Source organism: Macaca nemestrina, chromosome X (assembly GCF_043159975.1).
Source record: "Macaca nemestrina isolate mMacNem1 chromosome X, mMacNem.hap1, whole genome shotgun sequence".
NCBI lineage: Eukaryota > Metazoa > Chordata > Mammalia > Primates > Cercopithecidae > Macaca > Macaca nemestrina.
The window spans coordinates 58,230,343-58,256,791 of NC_092145.1; the positions used below are offsets into that span (position 1 = coordinate 58,230,343).

At 35.4% G+C, this 26,449-nt stretch overlaps 2 protein-coding genes across 6 annotated transcripts in view; both read right to left on the reverse strand.

The window, feature by feature from the left end:
• Positions 1 to 26,449, reverse strand: part of LOC105497495 (diaphanous related formin 2) — a 919,069-nt gene that overhangs the window by 695,018 nt on the left and 197,602 nt on the right. The window lies entirely within an intron of this gene.
• On the reverse strand, positions 4 to 26,161 carry LOC105497494 (replication protein A4). The gene has a single exon (XM_071089286.1). It carries the CDS (start codon positions 25,237 to 25,239, stop codon positions 24,454 to 24,456), a length of 786 nt encoding a protein of 261 aa, XP_070945387.1. The 5' UTR covers positions 25,240 to 26,161; the 3' UTR covers positions 4 to 24,453.

Genomic DNA, 26,449 nt, shown 5'->3' on the forward strand with positions numbered 1-26,449 from the left:
AAAAAATTAGATATATAAGTAAGTTAGTAATTTTAAAACATTAAATATCCAAAATAAAATTTCAGTTTTCAAATCTCATTATTCTGTCTCAATATTGCCTGTCTTTATTTTTTCAATTCCCACTGCTTCAAGTATTGACTCTATGAGGATGACTCAGTGATCTTTACCTCAATCCTAGACTTCTCCACATTTTAGACTGCCCATTACACAGCACTGCCTTGGTTGTTTCACCAGCATGACATACTTAAGCATGAATTTACAAGCTGAATTCATCTTCCCCTGTCTCCATACCCCGAAGTCAACTTATCTTCCACTCTTTGATACTGTATTAATAACATCACTACCCTTTAAATTCTTCAGACTTGAAATACTGGCATAATTATTTGATGCCCCATTTCTTTCACCTTTGCATTTATTCTATTTATTCATTCAACAAATATTTGTTGAGTGTCTACAAAGTTCCAAGCATGTTCTAGGTGAGAGAGATACGTAACAGGCAACAAAATTAGGCAACTAGCCTCACGGACTTTACTGTCTAGAGCTAGGGAGACAGTGAACAAATAACTATATACTAAATGTAAAAATTGCTTTGATGCAATGAAGAAAAATAAACCTTGGAAAATAGAATGAAAGGAGTGGCAGGTTGCTATTTTTCATTGTGTGATCAGGAAAGATTCTTTGATAAGGTTAGGTATTTCAGTAGAACCCTGAAGAATGTGAGGACTTTCCAAGTAGAAGGATTAAGGGCAAATTGGGTCGTGAGGCATTAGCTACTGTGTTTAGAATGTTCCAGGAACTGTGAGGAGACCCATGTGGCAGGAGCTGAGTAAGTTAGTTTAGGAGATTGGCTGGACATAAAGTCTCCTGTATGGCAGAAGGCTGAAACACTGCTAATGTAGAGCTTGGTTTGACTTTCTGGCATCCAGTCACAAATATTCTACTTCTAGTTCTAGAATGGCTCGTCCAAATGGCTCCTTTCTTCCTTCCCAATGCCTGTGCTAACATTCCAGGTTAGCCCTAGTTATCTTTCCTTTAATAAGCCTGGAGACTCCCAACTGGTGATTCCCCAACTTCATTCTTTTCTTTGAATCATTTTATAAAATGACAGATTAAATTGCCCTTAACCAAAGTTTTCTGTCCAAAAATTTCCCCCGGACTACCTAATACATTTTAAGTCCTTTGGCTCAACATTCTGATGTAGCCTCAATCCACCTTTCCAGCCTCAGGCTTTTAAGCACATGTGCCAATAAAATGAGATAAATTATTATTGCTGGAGCCCACCTTGCACCTTCCTCATGTTAGCTCATTTATTCTTTCTTCCCAGAAGGTAACCTCAACTCCATCTCTCCCAACTATTTAAAACTAAAATTGGCTGTTTTAAGTCATTAATGTTTTCCCCCATAATTCCTCCGATCAAATGAGTTCTTTTTCCTTAAAATCTCCATGTAATATTTATCTCTTACTGCTTGACATAATCATAATGATTCTTGCCATATGTCTTACCTGCCCCTTTGGCATGTAAATTCTCTAAAGAGAGTTATATCATTTCATTACTATTTCTATCTTTCATAGTGTTTAGCAAGGTAGTTCATATATAGCCACTAAATATTTATATTAAATAGAGTCAACACTAAATAAATATTTGCTAATTTAAATTTAATTAAATTTACTGGCTTGTATGGTTAATAGAATAAGCAATCTCATACTACCCAAGAACATCATAAACATAAATCAATATATAGACTTCTGTGAAATAATAACATCTATGCTGTATATATTTAAACCATTCCATTCCAGTCTTTATCCATTTCATAGCTACCTAAGGTAAATCTTACCAACAAAGCAGAGACTGAAATTTTTAAGGGGATATGAGAGACATCACTGAAGAAAATATACTTTTAAAATAGCTCATATTCAGAACCAATCGCCATCCACAATATACACAGAAGCTCATTTTAAACAAATTCTGCTTTAATTTCCATAATGGAAACAAGAAAAAATCAATATGGCATTGTAATGATAATTGGCAACAAGCTACTGTTCAATTGAGGCATGTAATCATCTAGTGCAATGAGCTATTTTCTCTAAAGGCCTGATAATCAGTGAGGTGGTGGTAGAGGGATAAAGGGACATCAGCTTTAAGTATAATATATTCTATTTAATTTATCACAGAGAAAAATCAGAAGATATCATTACAGCACACTGTACCCTACAATAACCTTTACATAATAGGAATTCTGAACAAATTTTTATATAGTCCTCAATATCCGCTTTGGCATTTGGGAAGATGAAATAATCTATGATTTCTTTAAATTTACCACAAATTGTTTTAAAAATTCTGAATTTTACTCATATTCTCTTTATGCCTACTGCTATTAAAATTATTAGGGTTATTTCTTTCTTGGTCTAGGGAAGCATGATTCACAAGAACATGATTCATATTTGTTCAATTGAAATCAGTCACCCACACATCCCCTGTTTCAAATGGTGCAGTTTATGGTACTTTGGTTTTATTCAGGGAAAATTACTATTTTCTTAAAAAAAAAAAAAAACTAAGATACAATCATACAACTTAAGTGTGAGGAGGCAGGGCCTATTATTGCAAACTAGACAGGGAAAAGTCTTAAATGAGAATATTTTAGGCCAAGGGGCAGAGGAGGCCTAGTAAGAGTCTTTAAAACTTTTAAAGTAGAGAGAATGGGAGCCTGAAATGAGCCCGTTGCTAAGGGGTAAAATAATTATGTATGATGACGATACTCAAGAGGTTAAAAGGAAAGGGATGTGGCTAGACATAACTTTGTTTCCTTTTTCTCTTGCCAGCACCACCATTTCTCTGCCTTTCAGGCATCAAACACTGTGAACTCCAGCCAAGCACTTACTGTTTTACTGCTTCTCTTTCTCTTTCTTTCTCTCTTTCTCTCTTTTTTTTCTTTCTTTCTTTCTTTCTTTCTTATATACAATAGAGTATACTGATTTCAGCCAATACAAAAGTGGCCATGAAATGAGGAGGCAGTTTAAAAACAAAATGTTGGCTCCTGTATGTGAGCATGTGGGCTGAAATTCTGACACTGAAACACTAGAAGTAAGCATAAATGAAGGGTTCTCAAAGTGTGCACTCCAAATCGGCAGCATTGACATCATCTGGGAACTTGTTAGAAACGAAAATGCTTGTGCCTTACCTCAGACCTACTGAATCAGTAGCTGGGAGGAAGACAGAAATGTATGTTTTCACTAATTCTCCTCGCGAAACTGATGCTTGCTCAAATTTGAGAACCACTGGCATGGAACAATGGATTGCTGAGAAGTAGGGGAAGCCTCTCTCAGGCAAGACTCAGGCTCAGAACTCAAGGCTGCTTTATATGCCCACCCAACCATACTGTGCCCTCCCAGTGCCACAGGACACAGATCAAGAATCCAGTTGAAACAGATATATTTGGTATATTTCATGGAGTATGCAAATTCCAACTCTGAGTTATTTAGTACTAACTGGAACATCTAGAATGATAAGAATACAGTTGATGACCTGATTTAAAATCTTACTCAGAGATTACAGACAAAGACATAAAATTTTCTGCACTATCTCAGCCTAAAATAAGAAACTGATATTTCTCATGGACCTTACATTTATGAGGGACACAGAAGAGGCAGAGAATAATGAAGAACCAAACAGAAGGAAAAACAGGGGAGGAAAATGACTCTTTATAATTTTCATAACCAACCCAAACATGAGTTATTTTTTCTTTCCATTTTACTGAGGTATGATTTACAGATAGTAAAATTTATCATTTTAACAAATGTATAGTCATGTAACCACCAATACAAATAAGATATAAAACGTTTCCATCACCCTAAAATATTCCCTCATTCCCCTTTGCAGTCAATCCCTTTTCCCTACTCTCAGAATCCTGGCAACTGCTTATCTGATTTGGGTCCCTACAGTTTTGTGCTTGCCAGAACATCATTACAAACGGAATTGTACAGTTTTCAAATTTTGTGTTTGGCTTCTTTTACTTAGCATAAATATTATGATATTCAACCATTTCGTTGCATGTATTAGTATTCCATTCCTTGTTACTGTATGAATATGCCACAATTTATCTATTAATTAGTTGATGAGCATTTCAATTGTCTCCAGGTTTTGATGATTATGAATAGAGCTGATATAAACATTGACATGTAAGTATCTGTGTAAGCATGCATTCATTTCTGTTAAAAAATACCTAGGAGTGGAATAGCTGGGTCTTATGGTAAGTATATGTTTAACTGTTTAAAAACTACTTTCCAAAGTGGCTATTTCATTTGGCACTCCTTCAGCAAAATATCACAGTTCTAATTGCCCCAAATCCTTGTCAGTCTTTTTAAGTTTAGCCATTCTGAAAATTGTTTCTAGGTAAAGAAACTGAGATGCAAAGTAGTTAAGTAACTTCCCAAACATCACTCAACAAGTAAGTAGCAGTTCTAGGCCTCAAATCCATATCTGACTCCTAAGTACATGCTTATTTCAACCACGTCCCTAGAAATTACTAAAACAGGACCAGTACACAATTTTCTACAACATCTAGCTAATAGCTCCAATACCTTGCTTAAGAAGAATTAGTGGTGTTACAGAAGAGTTTATACCTACATATCTATGCCTAAACAGACAAACATATGTTTCATTATTTAACAGCTTAGTTCATTTATTTAGATAGGATAAGTACATTTCAATACATGTTTTTATTGTTTTTTAAAGTCCTGAGTATCATAAGAAATCTAAAAAATACTGTTAAGGAAAGACACCTGGAGACTTCAACTAAAATTTTCAGTTGAGATTTAGGTAAGGTAGTTTATCAGAAAGAATAGGTCCAAAATGTAGCTTACACTATTTCTTTTTTGATGGGCTATATAAGTCCACGATCTCACTTTTTAAGGTATTAACATATTGGTGATTTTGGGTTATCAAGTTACCTAAGTTAAAGAACTGTCTTAACATGCTACACATCCAAGTTGACATTTGTGGTCACATGTCAGGAGACCAAGTGGAACAAATGAACCATCCAAACAAAAACAATAGACCAGTCAGGAAGATTAATGTTTGAGTGAGCCAGCAGCCAAGATTATATCTGAATACTGAAAAGGAAGCCAGGAAGCTTATACTGGGAACAAGAGGTCTGAATCACAGTGAGAGAGCATTTTCCAACCCCACGTAAAAAAAGTTTGGCTGTATCTATCAGGGAGGCTAACCTCTGTTACGCTGCTCAAGAAGCTAAAAATTAAAGACTTTTTTCCAAGTTCACCCAAAAATCAAGAAAACATTCCATCATCCATCAATGGATTATTCTGTGGGGCCATATAGCTGCATGGCTAAATGCATAAGCTTTAGAGGAAAACAGATCTAGGTTCTAATCTCATCTCTACAAATTCTAGCTGTGCTACTTTTGATAATATACGTAAATTTTCTAAGCTTGTTTTTTTATTTTCAAAATAGGGATGAGAATACTACCTATACCCCATGAAGTCTTTGTGACTATTAAATGAAATAATGTATATAAAACATCACAATAAAGCCATCAAGAAATTTTTGGAAAAGGTTAAAAACCAAAACTCCAAATGTTGTTTGAATCTTCTAGTCTAAAATGCAGTATGAATTTTAGGCATTAATTAAAGAATCCTTTTCCACAGTATTAACACAACTTTTAATCACTTAATGAAAATTACATTAATTTTTATAAAACATGCAGATGACTAAAATTATACTAAACTTACTCTATTGACTTGTTTAAAAATAAGACTGCGGCATAGCGTCATGCCTATCATCTCAGCTATTCAGGAGGCTGAAACGGGGGGATCATTTGAGCCCAAGAGTTTGAGGCCAGATGGGGCAACATAGTGGGACCTCGTCTCTAAAAAAAATTTTTTTAAGACTTTAAAATTTAAATATTTGGTGCTCATATTACCTCATGTGTTTTAACCGGTCACTATTCAATTTTGTGTATACTTAATTCTAATTGTATTTAGTATGGCCAATTCACATCAGAATAGATATGGAAATTACAATGGTGAGGGAGAGAGAATTTTTAGTTCATGTATAATGCTGACAGAATTATATCAAAAATATATTGAAGTTTTAAAACAGAAACCTATCTCAAGCCTTTAGAACTTCTAAGGCCATTATTTTTAAAGGACCCACTTACACTGATCAGCATGATCGAAGGAAAGAAAATCTTACATTTAATGAAGGTATCAGAAGATTCAATTAACCCTAACTAAGAGAAAGCAGTATTCTCCCCTCTCTAGCTCTTCAGGGCAAAGCAAAATGAGAAAAATTTTCTATAAATGTACCTATTGAAGGAGAGAATAAGATTCTTGTAAAGAATTCTCACAGATTCTTATAAAGGACATTTCACAGTTTCCCAAAACCTCAACTTTTCTCCCATAAATTAGAGATTCAGACTCTGAATTATTTAGTTACATTTCACTTAAATATAAAGTAAAACCAAAGATGTAATGAACAGATGAGTTCAGTATGCTATATACAATGAAGACATAATAGAAAATAGTGACTGCATGCCCATCAATGATTAGATTATCCAAATTAACATCTATTGTTCAAAAGGGTTAAAGCTAAAATTAGAAACTTCTATACTGAATCCCATAAGCTGTAAAGGCAATTGGTCTCATGTGAAGGAGTCCAATATTAGTCATGTCATCCCTTTATCACTGTTTGTGCAGTGCTAAAGGCTAGTATAGAGGGTTATGTGTTCTGTACAAAGGATTTTATTTCCCTCTAATGGTGTTCTATTCCCATGTGTAATCTCAAACTACAACCTGAATCACTGGAACATCAAATAAAATGAATGATAGTTCAGAGTTTCTTGGGGGAATTCAGAAAGTTGGTAAAATTATAACATGTGAAACAACTAATTCAAAGGGTTGAGGAGACTTTAAATATTATCTTGAGTGTTGGGGTTTTTTTTTTTTTTCTTTTACAGGAAAACATCTCACTTTAACACCAATATTGCTACTGTAATGTTTTTTAATGCAACTAAAACCAAATCTTAGTTGTATACACTTATGGAAAGAAAGAGTTCCATGTGATTAAAACCAGTATGTAGCCCAACATAAACAGTATCATGCATTCAGTCCATGGATCAAATCTGCATAAACAGTAACCAAGAAAATCTTAGTATTTTCCGCATCTTTAAAGGAAAATTTGTTCGGCTAAATAAACATCATAGATAGCTCCACTGTCAATATAAATACCCACTAAAATATATATAAACAGATATATATATGAATTTGTATACACTACAACTGACTTGGTCTTAGATCCATAAAAACATATATCTTCACTCAGGTTTCTCCACATGAAAGCAAAGACAATAACTTTGGGCATTTGAATGTCCTTGAAAACTATTCATCATCAGAGGTATCCATGAGATACCTCTGACCAATTATAAAATATCTATTTGATGTAACACTGCCATTTTCAGACATTTGTGCATAAACCTTTGAAGCCTGACAGTCACTGATCATTTATTTCATGTGACTCATAGAAAGCTTGAATGCATCAGTTTACCAGCTCTACCTCTGAGTGGTTTTGTTTTTTTTTTTTTTTTTTTTTTGAGACGGAGTCTCGCTCTGTCGCCCAGGCTGGAGTGCAGTGGCCGGATCTCAGCTCACTGCAAGCTCCGCCTCCCAGGTTTATGCCATTCTCCTGCCTCAGCCTCCCGAGTAGCTGGGACTACAGGCGCCCGCCACCTCACCCGGCTAGTTTTTTGTATTTTTTAGTAGAGATGGGGTTTCACCGTGCTAGCCAGGATGGTCTCGATCTCCTGACCTCGTGATCCGCCCATCTCGGCCTCCCAAAGTGCTGGGATTACAGGCGTGAGCCACCGCGCCCAGCCTCTGCGTGGTTTTGACTTCAATGTTGTGATAGATTACAATTTCCTTAGAAATGCCAATGAAGACATTCCATCTTTCTCTCTGGCTGCGTTTATTCTCTCTATCAGTCTTACTGCAAAAATCCTACTCTGTTTCATGCCACTCATCCATTTTTAGGAGTTCCTTACAAAGTAGGAAATGTGCATTCTTTCTAGCTGTTTGTATTACACAAAGACAAATTCCTCTTACATATTTACAAAATAATTTTAAATGCTCTAGTTACATATAAACATCTCTTGAGGGCAATAGTTTAAGCAAACACACTCTCTAATAGGATAAAAGTTCTTTATTCATTAAAATCAATTTCGTAAGCTGTCTAAGTTACTTTGGAGACAGTCTAAAAAATGGCTAATGCCCAAATCTATCTGAATGCCTAACAGGCTAACAATCAATAATGTTTTCCTCCCCACCTTCCTTTAAACATTATTGTTAGAAAAGTATAAGAGAAGGTCTTGCTCCAAAGTAATGATGGGGAAAAATTACCAAAAAATTTGAATGACAATGAAAATAGACTCTTCAATCTACAATCAACAGGGGAAGCAAAAGGAAAGAGTATTCCAAATATTCAAGTAAAAGCTACTCACATTTTATATCTTCTTTAGATGTTTGAAATAGTAGATATAATTATGTCAGGACACTTACTAAAGATGCCTTCTTAGTAACATAACCAGTCAAACTTATAATAAAATGTTAACTTCCACAAGAAAAATGTATTGGTTTATTTTCCTAAGATAAGTAATACAGTTAAAATTCTATCACGCACACCACAGGATGTCCAATTTCATTTAGTTTAGTGGAATTTTGTTAAAATAAACTTATTTCAAAAAATCACATTCCTAATCTATAAGCCCTGCAAATGAAACAGAACTGACACCAAGTTTATGTCATGAATAAAGAAGTTATTTGAATGTATCGAAGAAACATAGAGGCATTAGCATATACCACCCGCACATAGTATTTTTTCCTAAACCAATTTGTATGTTATACTATCTGATTCTGGTGGGCAGCAGAGAAATTAAGTGAATTTTTTTTTTTCACAGGAACAGGGGTAAGGAGAGTTGAAGGGTAATTGCTATTTGATGAGTGAACAACAGAAATGCAACAGTCCTTCTCACCTACCAGGTGCAGTGCCAAAAACATATAATTAAAGACTCATTACAGAGTGTGATAGCTACGTAGACAAAGATCAAAGAAATTTAATGTTCACAGATATTTTTAGCACCAGATAATTGAAACCAAACCTAAAAAGAAAATCATTTTCTTGGGTCCTCATTGTACATGTCAAAAACATTTTAGCAAGTCCAAATGTTCTTTTTCCTCAGAATGTTATCTGTAATAGGTATTGCTTTAGTCTTTTCTTGTTTGTTTTTATATAATATTTTAAAACCCATTCCTCCTAACACTGAGAAAGATACTGTGGAGATTATATGTTCTTCAGTGTGCACATACATACATTCTTAACCATGGTGAAATATGGTTTTTTTTGAATTTATATTTATTTTTATTGACAAATAAAAACTGTATACATTTATACTGTACAATATGATGTTTTGACACATGCATACACTGTGAAATGGGTAAATCAAAGTAATTAACATAGGAATTACCTCACATACTTGATTTTATTTGTTATGAGAACACTTAAAAATCTCCTCTCTCAGGACCAACAAGAAGATACTACAATCCTGCTTTTATATGCACCTAACACTGGAGCTCCCAGATTTATGAAACAATTACTACTAGACCTAAGAAATGAAATAGACAGCAACATAGTGAGTGGGAGACTTCAATATTCCACCGACAGCACTAGACAGACCATCAAGACAGAAAGTCAACAAAGAAACAGTAGACATAAACTATATCCTAGAACAAATGGACTTAACAGAAATCTACAGAACATTCTTCCAAACAACTGCATAATATACACTCTTCACATCAGCACATGGAATATTCTCCAAGATAGATCATCTGATAGGCCACAAAACAAGTTTCAACAAATTTTAGAAACTCAAAATCAGATCAAACATCTTCTCAGAACACAGTGGAATAAAACTGGAAATCAACTGCAAAAGGAACCCTCAAAACTATGCAAATACATGGAAATTTGTCTGGTCTTGAATGATTTTTGGGTTAACAATGAAACCAAGATGGAAATTTAAAACTTATTTGAAAAGAATGGTACTAGTGACACGTTATCAAAACCTCTGTTATACGGCAAAAGCAGTGCTAAGAGGAAAGTTTACAGTGCTAAATGTCTATATCAAAAAGTCTGAAAAAGCACAAATTGACAACCTAATGGCACACCTCAAGTAACTAGAGAAACAAGAACAAATGAAGGCCGGGCGCAGTAGCTCACACCTGTAATCCCAGAACTTCTAGCGGCCAAGGCAGGCAGATCACTTGAGGCCAGGAGTTCGAGACCAGCCTGGCCAACATGGCGAAACCCTGTCTCTACTAAAAATACAAAAATTAGTCGGGCATGGCAGTGCATGCCTGTAGTTCCAGCTACTTGGGAGGCTGAGGCACAAGAATCGCTTGAACCTGGGAGGTGGAAATTGCAGCACTGAGCCGAAATTGAACCACTGTACTCCAGCCTGGGTGAACTTGTCTCAAAAAAAAAAAAAAAAAAAAAAAAACAGACAAAACCCAAAGCTAGAAGAAAAGAAATAGCAAAGATCAGAGCAGAACTAAATGAAATTCAAACAACAACAAAAATACAAAAGATAAATGAAACAAAAAGCTGGTTCTTTGAAAAGATGAAATTGATAGACCATTAGCGAGATTAATGAAGGAAAGAAGAGAGAAGATCCAAATAATCTCAATTAGAAATGAAACTGGAGACATTATAACTGATACCACAGAAATACAAAAGATCATTCAAGACTACTATGAAGACCTTTACACACATAAACTAGAAAATCTAGAGGAAATGGATAAATTCCTGGAAACATACAGCCCTCCTAGATTTAATCAGGAAGAAACACAAACTCTGAACAGACCAATAACAAGCAAGGAAATAGAATCAGTAACAAAAAAAAATTGTCAACAAGAAAAAGTCCTGGACCAGATGGACTCACAACTGAATTCTATCCGACATTCAAAGAAACATTTTTTACCAATCCTACTGAAACTATTCCAAAAGAGAAAGAGGGAATCCTCTCTGAATGTTTCTATGAAGCCAGTATCACCCTAATACCAAAACTAGGAAAGGACATAACAAAAAAGAAAACTGCAGACCAATATCCCTGGTGAACACTGATGCAAAAATCCCCAACAAAATACTAGCTAACTGAATGCAACAGCATATCAAAAACATAACATATCATGATCAAGTGGGTTTCATCCCAGGGATGAATAGTTTAGCAAGAATAGATTAGCATAAGCAAGTCAATAGATGTGACAAATCACATAAACAGAATTAAAAACAAAAACCATATGATCATCTCAATAGATGCAGAAAGAACATTTGATAAAATCCACCATCTCTTTATGATAAAAATCCTCAAGAAACTAGGCACAGAAGGGACTTCCCTCAAAGTAATAAAAGCCATATAAGACCAACCCAAAGCCAACATCATACTGAATGGGTAAAAGTTGAAAGCATTCCCCCTGATAACTGGAACAAGACAAGGATTCCCACTTCACCATTTCTATTTAACATAGTACTGGAAGCCCCAGCCAGAGCAATTAGGCAAGAGAAAGAAATAAAGAGCATCTAAATTGGAAAAGAGGAAATCAAATTGTCACTGTTTGCTGATGATACGACTGTATACCAAGAAAACCCTAAAGACTCATCCAAAAGGCTCCTGATAAATGAATTCAGTAAAGTCTCAGGTTACAAAATCAATGTACACAAATCAGTGGCACCAAGCGGAGAGTCAAATGAAGAACTCGACCCTCTTTACAACAGCTGCAAAACAAAAACAAACAAACAAACAAAAAAACGCTTAGGAATATACTTGCCCAAGGAGGTAAAAGATCTCTATAAGGAAAACTACAAAACACTGCTGAAAGAAATCATAGATGACACAAACACATGGAAACACATCCCATGCTCGTGGACGGGTAGAACCAATATTGTGAAAATGACCATGCTGCCAAATGCAATCCATAAATTCATTGCAATTTCCATCAAAATACCATCATTACTCAAAGTAGATGGGGGGAGTTGAGAGGTGGGTAAGAGATAAAAGACTACATATTGGGTACAATGTACACTGCTTGGGTGATATGTGCACTAAAATCTCAGAATTCAACACTATAGAACTCATCCATGTAACCAAAAGCCACCTGTGCCCCCAAAACTATTGAAATTTTAAAAATAATCTTTTTAAAATTTCTTCTCTTAGCAATTTTCAAGTATACAATATATTGTTATTAACTATAGTTGCCATGATGTACAATAAATCTCTTGAACTTACACCTTCTGTTTGTATCCTTTGACCAACATAAATACAACAAATATTCAAAATCCTTAATAATCCCCCACTAAACAACTTGTTAAGGCTTTTATCCAAGACAAAATAAGCCAAATCCACTATTATTTTTCTTATATCATAGTGATATAAACCATCTAAAGCAATAACAACACAATAATAACAAATACATACATGACATACAAACAAAACATTTGTAGAATAAATGCAGTATAAAGTCCCTAAGAAATATCAGCCTTCTGTTATCATCAACCTGGCTTGTACCTATTTTCAGAAAACTCTAGAAATATAGCTACACCTAAAAGATATTCATTTATACTTGCTAAGTCTTTCCAAACATATAAATGCTTTTTAAAGAAAGCATGTCTTAATTGCTGAAATAACTTTGGCCTTATTAGTTAAAAGCCAAAACAAACAAACAATTTTAATTAACAACATTGATTTTCCTTCATTTACAAACAAACCTCCATGAAAGAACGCACACCAATAAGGGTAGCTTTTCTGGTTGTGAAATAAAATAAGTTACTCCATTTTGTAGATGAAGAAACCAAAGAAGGTTAGTGACTTGTCTTAGAACATAGAGCTTCCTAATAGGAAAACAACAGAATCCAGCACTTCTCAATTCTTATATACCTCTCATTAAACTATATTGTCAACAACTAACATAAAAATCATTAGTTAGAGGTTACAAGATTTTAGTTATTTTCCTTTCACGAACAAATATTGGATAAAAGTTAAAATATATTTAAAAATATCACCCACGCTTATATGTAGAAGTCAAAACAATACCAATGAGGTGGTTTTCATCTTTTTAATTATTAATTTTGGGTTGCATCATCAAGGCATGGGATACTTTAAATAATAAAAACATCAGAAATGTCCAAAAATATATATTTTCTTTCTGGTTTTCATGTACCAATGGATAAAATATTGAGCCCTATCATATTACAATTTATGACTATTGGCTGTAGACATGTCAATGATATACCTGTAAACACCCACTTCAAAATATGTAGTAACTATTAGTTGATATTTGGTCTCACAAAATACTGTATAAATATTAGGAAACAGTTTGAAAAAAATGAAGCCATTCGCCTTTCATTTGGGAATAACAGTCCTTGGTAACCCTTACTTGCTTCCATACTCAACATGAAAGACATTGGTCAGCCATTTTGGGGTTGCTTCCTACTAACTTCCTTGACTTCATTATCCCTTTGCACTTTACCTTATTCACTTTGGTTATACTGAACTTTCAATAAACCCAGTAACTATGTTTTAGCAGACCAATCACTTCCTCTATCAGTTTTTGTCTCCAAATGGAGTGAGGCCTGAGACTAGAGTATTGGCAATGCAAATGTAAAAGCTATTTAGGTATCACAAATGAAAAAATGAGCAAATGTGACATATGAGGAGTATCAAAGATGCCAAATCATACACACAAGGATCAGAGCCAAGATCTTGAATGCATGGATGAGCTTTCTAAGACAAAGAATATACTAAGGACTATTTTTTTGAATAGTGGAACATTATTATGTGATCCCAAATCAGCTGTGAGTTGACAGATTAATAAGCCCAACATCATGCTTATATAGACCTCTGCAGTATGTGTCCAGCACAATGCTTATATCTTCACAGTGCTATTTGATAATTCACATGTATCTAATATCCTTCATATCAATATGATTCATAACTTTCCAGTCACATATTTTAAAAACCAATCTGGGCCAGACATAGTGGCTCACGCCTGTAGTCCCAGTACTTTGGGAGGCCGAGGCAGGTGGATCACCTGAGGTTGGGAGTTTGAGAACAACTCAAAATTCTGGCCTGGCCAACACGGGGAAACCCTATCTCTACGAAAAATACAAAAAATTATCCAAGTGTGGTGGTGCACGCCAGTAATCCCATCTACTCGGAAGGCTGAGGCAGCAGAATGGCTTGAACCCAGGAGGTGGAGGTTACAGTGACCCAATATCGCGCCACTACACTCCAGCCTGGGCAACAGAGCCAGACTCCATCTCAAAACAAACAAACAAACAAAAAAAGAAAGAAAGAAAAACTAATCTGTATATGTAATTTTTTCCTGCTCCTCAAATGAACTCCTCTATAGCAATGTATTCTTAACTTTTATTATTCCAACTTTCTAAGCACATTGAAAAGAGTTGTGAAATGCAGTAAGGTGAATACTTGAATCAAACTATGGTCATCAGCAAATTAAGACACAGGATTTCAACAGGTAAATCATTATAATTTGTAAACAACACAAAAATAGTAGCAGAAACCAAAATTAATGCTAAACCCACATAATAACCCATAACCACAGCACATCCTGCATTCTATTCCCAGGAGAAAGCAATGATGAGCAAATAAACTCACAAAAAAGTTTTTGAAGATACGAAGTATATGACAAGGTCAGAGAACACCCCAGCTTAATGTCCCACACCACTTACACTTAAAGTATTAGGCCATTTTAATAAATGCTCATAATGCGAACCTCAAAGGCACTATAAAATTCTTAAGCATTCTCTATGTCGAAGAAAAATTCATTAATACTTAATATAGTTTTAGTGCTGGATCCACTTCAAGATATTCTTTGACAGATATTAATTCACATATGGAAATTTATAACTCAATTTTTAAAAATCTGTTTAACTACAACATTCCAATCTTCAATAGTTTTTGATGAATAAATGTTGAATGTAACAATTTAAGATATAATCTCCAGGAAATTCTTCTGGAAGCTGGTAACAAGGGAACTATGGTACCACATAAAAGAAAAAAAAAAAAAAAACTATGGCAGTACTCAGTACTCAGGCAACATCCTCCAAAATAGAATTAGAGTAAATCTGCATATGTTAAATAACACTGGGTGCTGAAGAACTGACCTAACAAACAGGAGTAGGTTCATTTCAGGTGTATGAAGGCTTGAAATTCATATTCATATGAGAGGCCACTAAAATTGTCTCATTTGAAGATGTTTTAGTTTTTAGAAGTACAATAACATTATGTTATCTCCTATATTCTGCCTTCATGGATTCCACCTTAACAGAAGATTCCAGGTTTAAACTGCCTAGTGTGAGAGGCTATACACTTACAGCTTTGCTGACCAGGTGGGAAATCTCCCCAAATTAGTTGTCCATTATCTACCACCAGTCGAACAGCTGGGGTCATAGAGCAAATACTGTTATCTAGTGCACATGGATCTTCTTTCAATCAACTATACAGACTACTTGCACTCCAGGTGCTAGCTGGCATCTTAATTGTGAGTTGTCAGCTATCCAACTTCTATCAAAAGTCCAGCTGAGATGATAGATAGTCCAAGGGGAGAGCCTCAGGCACATTTCTCAAGTATACCTTGGTAGCAGGTTAGATTACTAGAAAGCTGCATTCCAGTACCATTATTCCTGGGTCATTGTAGAAATATCATAACTTTGATTTTTTCACTTTTTGGCTAAATGCAGGAAATGGACATTCATAGAAATCCTCTGTACTTTATGGAAAACTATCGAGGACTCATTCTACTGTTATTGTCCGATATCTCTCATTTAAAGAACCACAAAATAAAATGAGTTCAGAATCAGGAAGAACGACCCTCCTGAAAAACAAACAAACAACAACAAAAAAGAGATGCAGTGTCATTTATCAGGTAACAGCTATGTCTCCCAATACTTTTTATTGAGAGACTTTTATTGAGAGACAAAGCTGTTTACCTGATGAACACCCCCCTACCCCTCTCCACTCCATACAAAGAAACTTGGATCTATGTTATACTCAAATCATTACCTGACATTGTCCTAGGTTTTTGGAAAAGCTCCACCTTCTTTCCTCATTTAATTGGAGCTTGGCATTTTTACCCTTGTCTTACGGAAGTAGAATATCTGCTTCTTTTATTTTAAGCTGCAACTGCTTTTGCAATATTCTCCAAATAATGAGAGAAGTATTAAAACTCTAGTATGTGCCCAAGACCTTTAGTTAAATTAGTTCATATAACTCGAAATAAATATATTTCAAATGACATATTTATAAGCATTTTCTTCCCAAGACTAATTTTGAATAAATAGAAAATGCATATAAGTGTTTTAAGAGGGAAGTTAGCCTTCTACTCAGAAATCCATACAATCAGTGTGCCTAGATTCTGCTGCTAGATTATATATACCTTTATATGACCAGTTACATGTTTCTAATTATTTTAGATGATTCTTATATAAAATTGGCTTTCTAGTTTAAAACACATCATTTAAATAAGAAAATGTATTGCCTTGGTGGAGCTTACATAGTAATAAAATAAATCCAACACAAGAACCACTATTTATCCTAATGCCTGTAACATTTTCTCCTAATAATACTTCAAAAACTTAGGTCAGTATCTGCTGTGCCTAATTATTTTTTAAAATAATATATGACACATAAATCTACTTTGTTTCTATTAAGAGGTAATATCATTGCATGTGCCGAAGTCAGAATTATGTTTTGAAGTTAATAGTGTATAATTAAAAATTCCAGGTCACTTAATATGTATGGTATCAACTTAGTCAAATGAGCTTGAATATACTTGATACGAATTTGAATTGTTGACCAAGATTTTTAACAAAAGGCATATAAATTGACAACTGCAATGAGTTTACTATTTTCTGTTCTGTGTATAAATATACTAGTGCTATTCTAAAATGATTTATGGATTTGAAAGTTAAAGTAAAGAAATTCAAAATACCAATATTGAAAAACCTGCTTTAGTAATACCGCACATAATGCTGCTTTATGAGATGTGCTCACAATTTTAAGCCGTGTTCACATTTCCACATTGTAAAAAGTGTCCTTATTATTCCATCTTTCATAGTTAGTCCTCTGCAAAATGTTCTAAGAGTATTGATCTATACCTACCTTTATATTAACTTTCTAAGTACTGTTGGCTGCTTTGCCAAGCTTTTAATAAGTTTAATACAGGTTGTTTAAATAGTTATTAAGACCTATAATTCAGAAAGTGCTTTCTAGTCCTAATTTGTATTGCTGTCAAGATCCATCTATTTTCATTATGATAATTATGTTAAAATGCACATTTGTTAATACACTAGAAAAATATGTTTAAATCTAAAAGGAAGATAGCATCCAATAAAAACAAATATTCCAGAGGTAATGCAAATAACTGCACATGTATCAACTCGAAAATATATTTTATGTTTTCACTGGCTTGGAAATATTGGCCGAGGAAGCTACCATCATAGGATGTGAACACAAACACTACGCCATGAGTTTGGCAGATAAGTGGATCCCAACCAAACAGAAAAACAATTTCCTAGTGGGGTAAAATATCCCTAAAGCTGTGAGGCAATTTCAGTAACAACTCTAAAAAGAATTCTAGGCAATCACAATTCTGTGATACTATTCTTCAAAGTAGTATTTGCTGTTTTTGTCATGCGCTGAGAAACCTTAGTGACAATGATCTATTGCTACATATTTCTTTGGATCTTCATAAAATGTATTGCCAAATATCTATACATCTTGCAATGAATTGGCTTGGAATAAAATTGTCCAAACTCATTGGCCATTTCTCAGCAGGCACTGCTTCCTTTCATAAACTTTAGTAAAGAGGTATGAACAAAAATATCTAAATAACGGAGTCCTCATTCTAAATCACACATAGACCATGGTATGTGCAAAGTCTAATGCAATTTGTGATGGCAGATTGGGATTTACTTTACAGTCAAAGCACATGGATTTTTAGAGTGTTAAATAGAGTTGTAAACATTCAATTTCATTAATACACCGTGCAATTGTAACAAGGCTATTGCGTAAAGCATGCCATGCTGTCTGTGGATTGTGAATATGATTCAAACCAAGGTTTCATTCTTATGTGGAAGAAGTTAGCTTCATTCTTTTTCTGATTACAGCTAAAAATGCATGGCCACAAAATAGTGCCAGATTAATGCAAATTCATTCTCACTGCTGGAAAAGCAGAGGTTGTTATTGATGGTGGGTCAATAACCACATCAAATCACACATTAGTATATATAAATTACACAGCACCAGCCACCATGAGACAAATAAGAGGGTAAGAGGGTCCCTTCCCCAGAGGAGACTAAAATCTGAATGAGAAAAACAGACATGCATACACGAAACTATTACAGAATATAAACAGGTACTGGTAAATATATACAGTAAAAAATAAATGTTGAGGGAAATGTAGAGTAACAGAGTGATTTGAGATAGGACCAGTTAATGATGGCTTATAAAAGGGATTTTTAAGTATTTGCTTTAGCAGAAAATAATATACCAAAATGACTTTCTTAGAGCCTTTATCACCTGAGTGATTAAATACCATGTGAATTTGAAATTCATGACTCCACTTAATATTCCAAAATGACTGCTTTGAGGATGTTTGGTAAAACTGTTAGTATGTATATGTATGTGTGTATGTGTGTGTGTGTGCACTTATTTATACATATTTTTAGAATTTTACGAGGGGCTGAACAAAAATAAACCAATTAAAACTGTGGTAGGGAGGAGAATTACCCACGAGAGGACAACGTCGTGGGTTCTAATGAACACCAGGTTTCAAAAACAGTTATGCAACAGAGTTTTAGGAACGCTTTCATCCGTATTTAAAGGAAATTATAAATATCTGTCTGGGGGTGGTTAAATACATTTATAAATACAAAAAAATAATGGAACATTAGGAAATCCTCTAGCCTTATAGAAGAACATACTTCTCACTCTTCAAAACAATACCTAAACACTAATCTAGTTCCAATAGCAAAGGTAAGAGGATTAAAACTAAGCAAAAGAGAATATAGAACGTAGAGGCTTAGAGTTGCAAGGCTCCAATCCCATTTACATATGAAGAAACTGAGGACCATTGACTGGACCAAGGTCACCACAGAGGAGTGATCAAGAACTAGAATGATTTATCATATTGTCACAGGATCCTAGGGTGTCACTTCGCCAACTAGAAACCTCTGCAGTCAGTGGCACCTTCTGCCTGAGTAACGTACAACATGTTCTAACTGCTTCCATCCAGGGCTATCCTTTAAAAATGTAGGTCATCTCATGCCATTCCATTCCTCAAAGTTCTCTAACAGTGTCCCAGCTCACTCAAAGTAAAAGCTGAAGTCTTCTGAATGGTCAATAAGGCTCTACATTATCTGCTTCCAGCATGCTAGCCTCCTTGACATTCCTAGAACATGCCAAGCATGCTCCCATCTTTGGTATTTGCTGTTGCTGTTTTCTGTTTCTAACAACATTCCTCCTCCGGTGAACATAGCTCACTGCCACACTTCCTTTAGACCTCTGTGCAAATGTCATCAGAGTGAGGGAGGCTTTCACTGATCATCTAATATAAAATAGCAACATCTCTTCCTCAGTTCATATCACATCCTGACATTTGATATACACCTTTAAAAAAACTGTCTGAATTCCTGTACTAGAATGTAAGCTACATATGTATAAGCCCCATATGGACAAGGGGAATTTAGTTTTGTTATTCCTTTGTAGGATTATCCATGTGATACATAAAAACAAACCACATAAAATATTAAGTGCTATTTATTGAACTCCTCCAATTTAAGGTATTACCAAAGGAAATTAACTTTTTTTTTTTGAGACGGAGTCTTGTACTGTTGCCCAGGCTGGAGTACAGTGGCACAATCTCGGCTCACTGCCAGCTCTGCCTCTTGGGTTCATGCCATTCTCCTGCCTCAGCCTCCCGAGTAGCTGGGACTACAGGCACGAGCCACCACACCCAGCTAATTTTTTGTACTTTTAGTAGAGATGGGGTTTCACCGTGTTAGCCAGGATGGTCTCGATCTCCTGACCTCATGATCCGCCTGCCTCAGCCTCCCAAAGTGCTGGGATTACAGGCGTGAGTCACCACGCCCGGGAAGAAATTAACTCTTAATGTTAAAAAATTGTTTTTGTAATTTATCACATGATGGCAAATTGGAATAAATATCACAGAGATAGTGTTAGAATTACTAGAAGTATGATCCACAATAGATAGGGCAAAGAAGTCCCAATTTACACACAGCTATGTGATCAGAAAAAAAAAATAAGCTTCTCAATACACTGATATATATTCTTAAGATATTATATTGCAAAAACTACAAGCATAGATTTAGAGAAAATGTAGCATTTCAGATGATCTTTTAAATCAATGAAAATATAGTCCCAAATGGTATTACAGTATCATAAAAAAATCACCCAAGTTATTCAACTAAGTTCTCTACGACAGCAAAAAATAACGTTTTGTCTCTTAAGCTGATAGGTGAGTACAAAGGTGTTTTTATATTCTCTTCTATACATTTGCTGAAAGTTTTCACAGTTTTTTTCATTTAAATGAGACAAATTTTAAGGAAAGAAAGTCAAAATATTTAGTATGTGACGACAGTGAAAGAATACTAACAACAATGAAAGAATACTATTTTAATAGACTTTCCTTATTGTGACGCTGTACAAACTAGTTGTTAAGGGCCTAGGCTCTATAGATACAAAGCCTGGGCTTAAATCTTAACACTGACACTTGCTGGTCACGCAACTTTAATATGGAGCAAATTACTTAACCTCTCTGAGCCTAAAGTTTGCCTACAAAATAGGAACAATACTAATAATGTTATCCTGATTGTATATGTATATTTAAAGGTCTTACAACATAGTAAATGCCATATATATACATATACATATACACACACACATATATATACACACACATATATATAAAAAACACATATCACACACACATAATTTTTCATTATTTTTTAATGTATTAAAAATGCCTATACATCATCCAATAAGACATTTGGAAATGGAGTCTCAATTTCAAGAGAGAGGTCTGGCCGGGTGGGTGGCTCACACCTGTAATCCCAGCACTCTGGGAGGCCGAGGCAGGCGGATCATGAGGTCAGGAGTTTGAGACCAGCCCGGCCAATATGGCAAACCCCGCCCTACTAAAAATACAAAAATTAGCCAGGTATGGTGGCGGGCGCCTGTAGTCCCAGCTACTCTGGAGGCTGAGGCAGGAGAATCGCTTGGACCTGGGAGGCAGAGTTTGCAGTGAGCTGAGATTGTGCCATTGCACTCCAGCCTGGGCAACAAGAGCAAAACTCCATCTCAAAAAAAAAAAAAAAAAAAAAAAAGAGGTCTGTGCTGAAAATGTAAATCTAGGCATCACCGGAATCATACATACACATACACACACATACACACACATATACACACATACACACACACACATACACACAACTCCCACTCTTAGAACAGTACTTGGGAGATAATAAATATTAAATAAATGTTAAAATGTTAACTATTACTATCTTTAATAAGCATTTCAGAAATCAATTAAATTTAAACTCATCAAAATTAAAGTTAACACTTAAATGCATATAGTAGGAACTCACTAAAGGTTTCATGAACAAATATAATTCTTGCTAGTTACCTTTTTTAAATTGCTGTTATCAAAAGTAAACAGAAATTGAAAAAATATAAGAATCTATGCTTTTCAGCCTCTACTCCATATGTTACTAAATTTAGTAGGTAAAAGTAACAAAATGATCACTAATAATTATGACCATAGTAAGATTATTATATTGGCCTTGAAAACACTTTCAAATATATTTATTCATAGTTAATTCAGAATCAACCTCAATATAAATACATATATTTCATAAGCCTGTGAGCCATAGGAAAAAACCTCGGGTGGATTATAATCATCAATTACGTTTTTCAGGTTCCTCAGGCTTAAATGTCCCTGCCCAAAATAGTCAATAGTATGTCCCCAGGATTTGTATCTTATCCTCAAAAGTTGTGGCTAACAATCAGGGCAGGACCTTGGAGAAAGGGGATATTAGCCAAGTCATTCCCAATCTAAACAAAATTGAGAAAGTATGCATGCCAGGTGCGTGTTGAAAATGAACTTTAAAAATCTGCACCCTTTAACATGGACTAAATATGCTTGTATAAAACAATCCAGTGATTGTTTTCTGCCTAAAAATGTTTTTATTTCCACTGACATTATATCTAGACCTACTTACTATTTTTCCACTGCAATCTCTTACCTGCAGCAGAATCCACTAAAGCACATGATTCCACTCAGAAGAATAAGGGTTGGGAGTAGTAATTTTAAAAGCCTAAAACAACCCCAAGGAACACAGAGGACATTGCCCCTCAGAGGATGGGGGAGAGGCTGGTCTTCTGCCTTAAATTCAGGTGTACATATCTCAATGTATCAGTTTGCAGGGACAAAAGCAGTTTGGCCTCCTAAACAAAAAAAAAGAGTTTTTTTCCCCCTCCTTCTGGAGGCATGCTCCTAGAGTAGGAAAAAAAAGTGGCTACCCATCCACTGGCCAGCTGAGTCAGCTCAAGCAATTATGGGAGCGACCTATAATTATACTCATAAATATCAGATTTTAATGTCATGGTTTCTGAATTTGGGTAAGTGATATCACAAAAGAATACTGTATCTGCTAGACTATTTCTTTCAGTTCCACAATTCTAAGTATTATATATGCCCCTTGTTGCCTCTCCCCCAATATGATTTTCCCTAGGACAGGTAACCTTTTTCAACAAAAAGTGGTTCCGAATATTTTAGGTTTATGAAGACCAGAATTTTCAAAATGTCTGATAATTTAAGTAACAGGTTTATAGTATGTTATTCATTTGTGTTTTTCAAGAGGGTCATTTATGATTACTTTCAAGGGGAAGAAAAACATGCATCACAAAGCTTAAGCAAGAATTGGTGGTAAGTTTTTCTAATGGCCACTGACAGAGGCCATTTTCTGAAAGTTTTCCTGAAAGTACGGATTACTGGCAATGCTCCATTTAAGAGTTTTTTTTTTTTTTTCAGTTTTCATGATTCAATTAGACAAATAATGTTCTTCTCTTCTATGTGAATATATATTATATATGAATATACATATATTATATAAAATACAATACATATTCATTCAAAAGTATATATTTTTTCTTTCCTCTAATGTAAAATATTTAACACCTTGAAAGATACCATCTTTAGTGCATAGGTAAGTGAGGGCTTTCGTTAATGGTCAATTATTTAAAAGTCTCACATAATTTATATAATCTACACTAAAATGTATTGTTAGAACTAGGCTATAGCATATGTTCTTGGTATTATATATAGAAAAGAAAAAAATCTGGATAATTAAAACTATTAATCCTTAAGGATATAAAACAAAAATGCTTTTTCAAATGTACTTAGAAAAAAAATCACACAGGAAAGTTAAGATTTTATAAAACTATTTTAATAAAACATTTGAATAAATTTGTGTTAAACTCAGGAAGTTTCATATTCCCATGACTTGCTTCCCTAACCTCCTAAAAATTACCTTGTTATACATAAAACAGAGCATTTAGTAAAATAAATAATACACCAGCACATCAAACTTACAGAAACTCTGGCATCCATTTACCATGCAAGTGCAATAAATTGTAATTTCATCCAAATACCACGTCATGTATGAAATAATCATTAAACTTCACCACATTAAAAAAAAAATTCAAAGATAACCTGGCAAAAATGATTTATTTAAACATAGTATAATCTTATTTTAAGAAAACATAAATTCATAGTAATGAGAGCAAATCACACATAAATGTTTGAACTGAGCATTAGAATTCACAAATTAATATCTTCAGCTCATTTGAATTAATGAAGTACTAAATACTATATTGAACAAGAGATAATATCATTATACGCTAAATCCAAACATGGAAAATAACTCTAACATAAAAACAAGCAAGACTTTTTGTTGTTGTTGTTGTTTGGTTTTTTTTGGGAAAAGAAGCTCCAACACAATTAAATAATACATTTCTACATTTTCTGTAGTTTTTCTTCCCCTCAAGTCATCATGTTTCCATTAGCTTGCTAGTAAATCCTACAGAGTTGTCAATTTATCCATCACCATCTCTCTCTGAGCTTCAAATATAGAAAATCTGAAGAGTTCAAAGCAGTTAGAAAAGCAGCGAGTTGACAAAGAATGCCACTTGAGATTTTTTTTTTTTTTTAGTCCTACTTCCTAAAAAGTCATCAGGTCAAAATTACTCTCAGATGGATGCAGGGATCTTTGGAAAAGGAAAGGATGTTTTCCCTGCCTCAATCAGCAGACTTAAAATGCTCCTGATCCACAGTGGGATAGATGTGGCCCTCGACCGTCAGATATTCAATCGCTTCCTTGATGGCCTTGAGGCTAAGGTCGCAGAGCTGAGCCTGGAGCTCATAGATGCTCTTCCCTTCCTGTTGAGGACACTCATGAATCAAACGCAGCACTTCGTCCCGGATGAAACTGCGGTGACTCTCATCGTTATCCCCAGCATCATCCACTTCCGATGGAAACACAGGCACACTTTCTACAGTGGTATCACGACGGGCTTTATCCAGCATCATGTGTGCATTGACCGTTTCCAGAATATGCACAGTGAACTCGTTCATGTCCTCTAGGACATGAATTTTCAATACCTCAAGGGTCTTTGTTCCCGTGGGACATTTGAGGATACCAAACACTTTGACATATGCTCCGACTGACAGTGGAGTCACTTGCTTGACTTTTTCTCTACCAAACCACTGTCGGGCCTCGATTGGTTTCGCAGTCATATCATCAATTTTGTAACAAATGTGATTTGAAGCCTTCTCTGCCCCTCTGATTACCCCCACGATGGAGACCTGGGAAACTATAATTCCCCTAACCTTGAACACAGTGTCAAACACAGTAGAGCTGAGAAGCTGGTTCACATTACACGGTACAACGTCCTGAATTCGGACCTTAGGTCTTTGGGTCTTAATAGCAGGAGCTGCATCTCTCTCACACAGTTGGTCACTGCCTCCACTCCCTCCATCAGCAGCAGAAATGCTGCCATAGCTCCCAAACCCACTGTTACTCATCTTCAAGACAGTTCAGGCCGAGGAGAAGGTGGGCTTTAGCTCGTCTGGGGCTCCACGGACAGCTTTGAGTTCTCCACAGAAGGCTTTGAGCTCTCCACAGAAGGCTTCAAGCTGTCTGAAAGGCTACGATTGAATGCTGGGAGCCTGAGGACGTGACAAGCTTCACGCTACCTGTGGACCAATCAGCTACCAGAATGCGTCTGCTTCCAGCCAGTCAGGGTCGGCCACCTTCTCACCTGACGGCACAATCCTTCCCTGTGTGTCAGTGGTTGCTACATTCTAAAAGCCCCACACGAGGGGAGCCCTGTTGCTTAGCTGGTCAAAGCGCCTGTCTAGTAAAAGTCCCACGTGTAATTTCAAGCAAGCCTTTCCCAACATCTCTATAAAAATGCATTTTTACTAGTCCCTCCTCTTCGTTTCTTAATGCTACAACTTCTACAATTACTTTTAAAAGACTCATTTATTCATTCATTCAAACAACAATGCAACAGAAATTTTAGGAGCATGAAGTGCTTGGCAAAACGGTAGAGTGCTGTACGTTATGTGCAGGGGGAAAAATGCACCACCGTGGTTACTGTTCTCAAGAATTCACGTCCCCCGTTCATTCAAACCGTTAAAACCAGGAGCATTGGGCCGGGTGCAGTGGCTCACGCCTGTAATCCCAGAACTTTGGGAGGCCGAGGCAGATGGAGTACTTGAGGTCAGGAGTTCAAGACCAGGCTGTCAACGTGGTGAAACCCAGTCTCTACTAAAAATACAAAAATTAGGCAGGCGAGGTGGTGCACACTTGTAATCTCAGCTACTGGAGAAGCTGAGGCAGGAGAATCACTTGAACCCAGGAGGCAGAGGTTGCAGTGAACCGAAACAGCGCCACTGCACTCCAGCCTGGGTGACAAGAGCAAAACTCCATCTCAAAAAAAAAAAAACAAACAAACAAAAAAAAAAACCTAGGAGTATTTTTTAAGAAATAGCAAGACAATCGTCTTTCAATGATTATCATACTCTAAGATAAGTCACATCTTAACACTGGCTTTTTAAAATTTTTTGTTGTTTTAAAATTGTAATTTTCCAGGTATTTTTTGCCAAGTGCACTATAAATAAGTAATATATTTCAATTTATACATAAATCCAAACTGAATGACTGAGCTCTAAATTATTTTCAAGGCTCTGTGGAAAGGACAGAAAAGTACAAGATTTACGCCTATTACAT

Coding starts and splice junctions, on each gene's coding strand:
- LOC105497494 (XM_071089286.1), bottom strand. CDS start 25,239: ATGAGTAACAGTGGGTTTGGGAGCTATGGCAGCATTTCTGCTGCTGAT.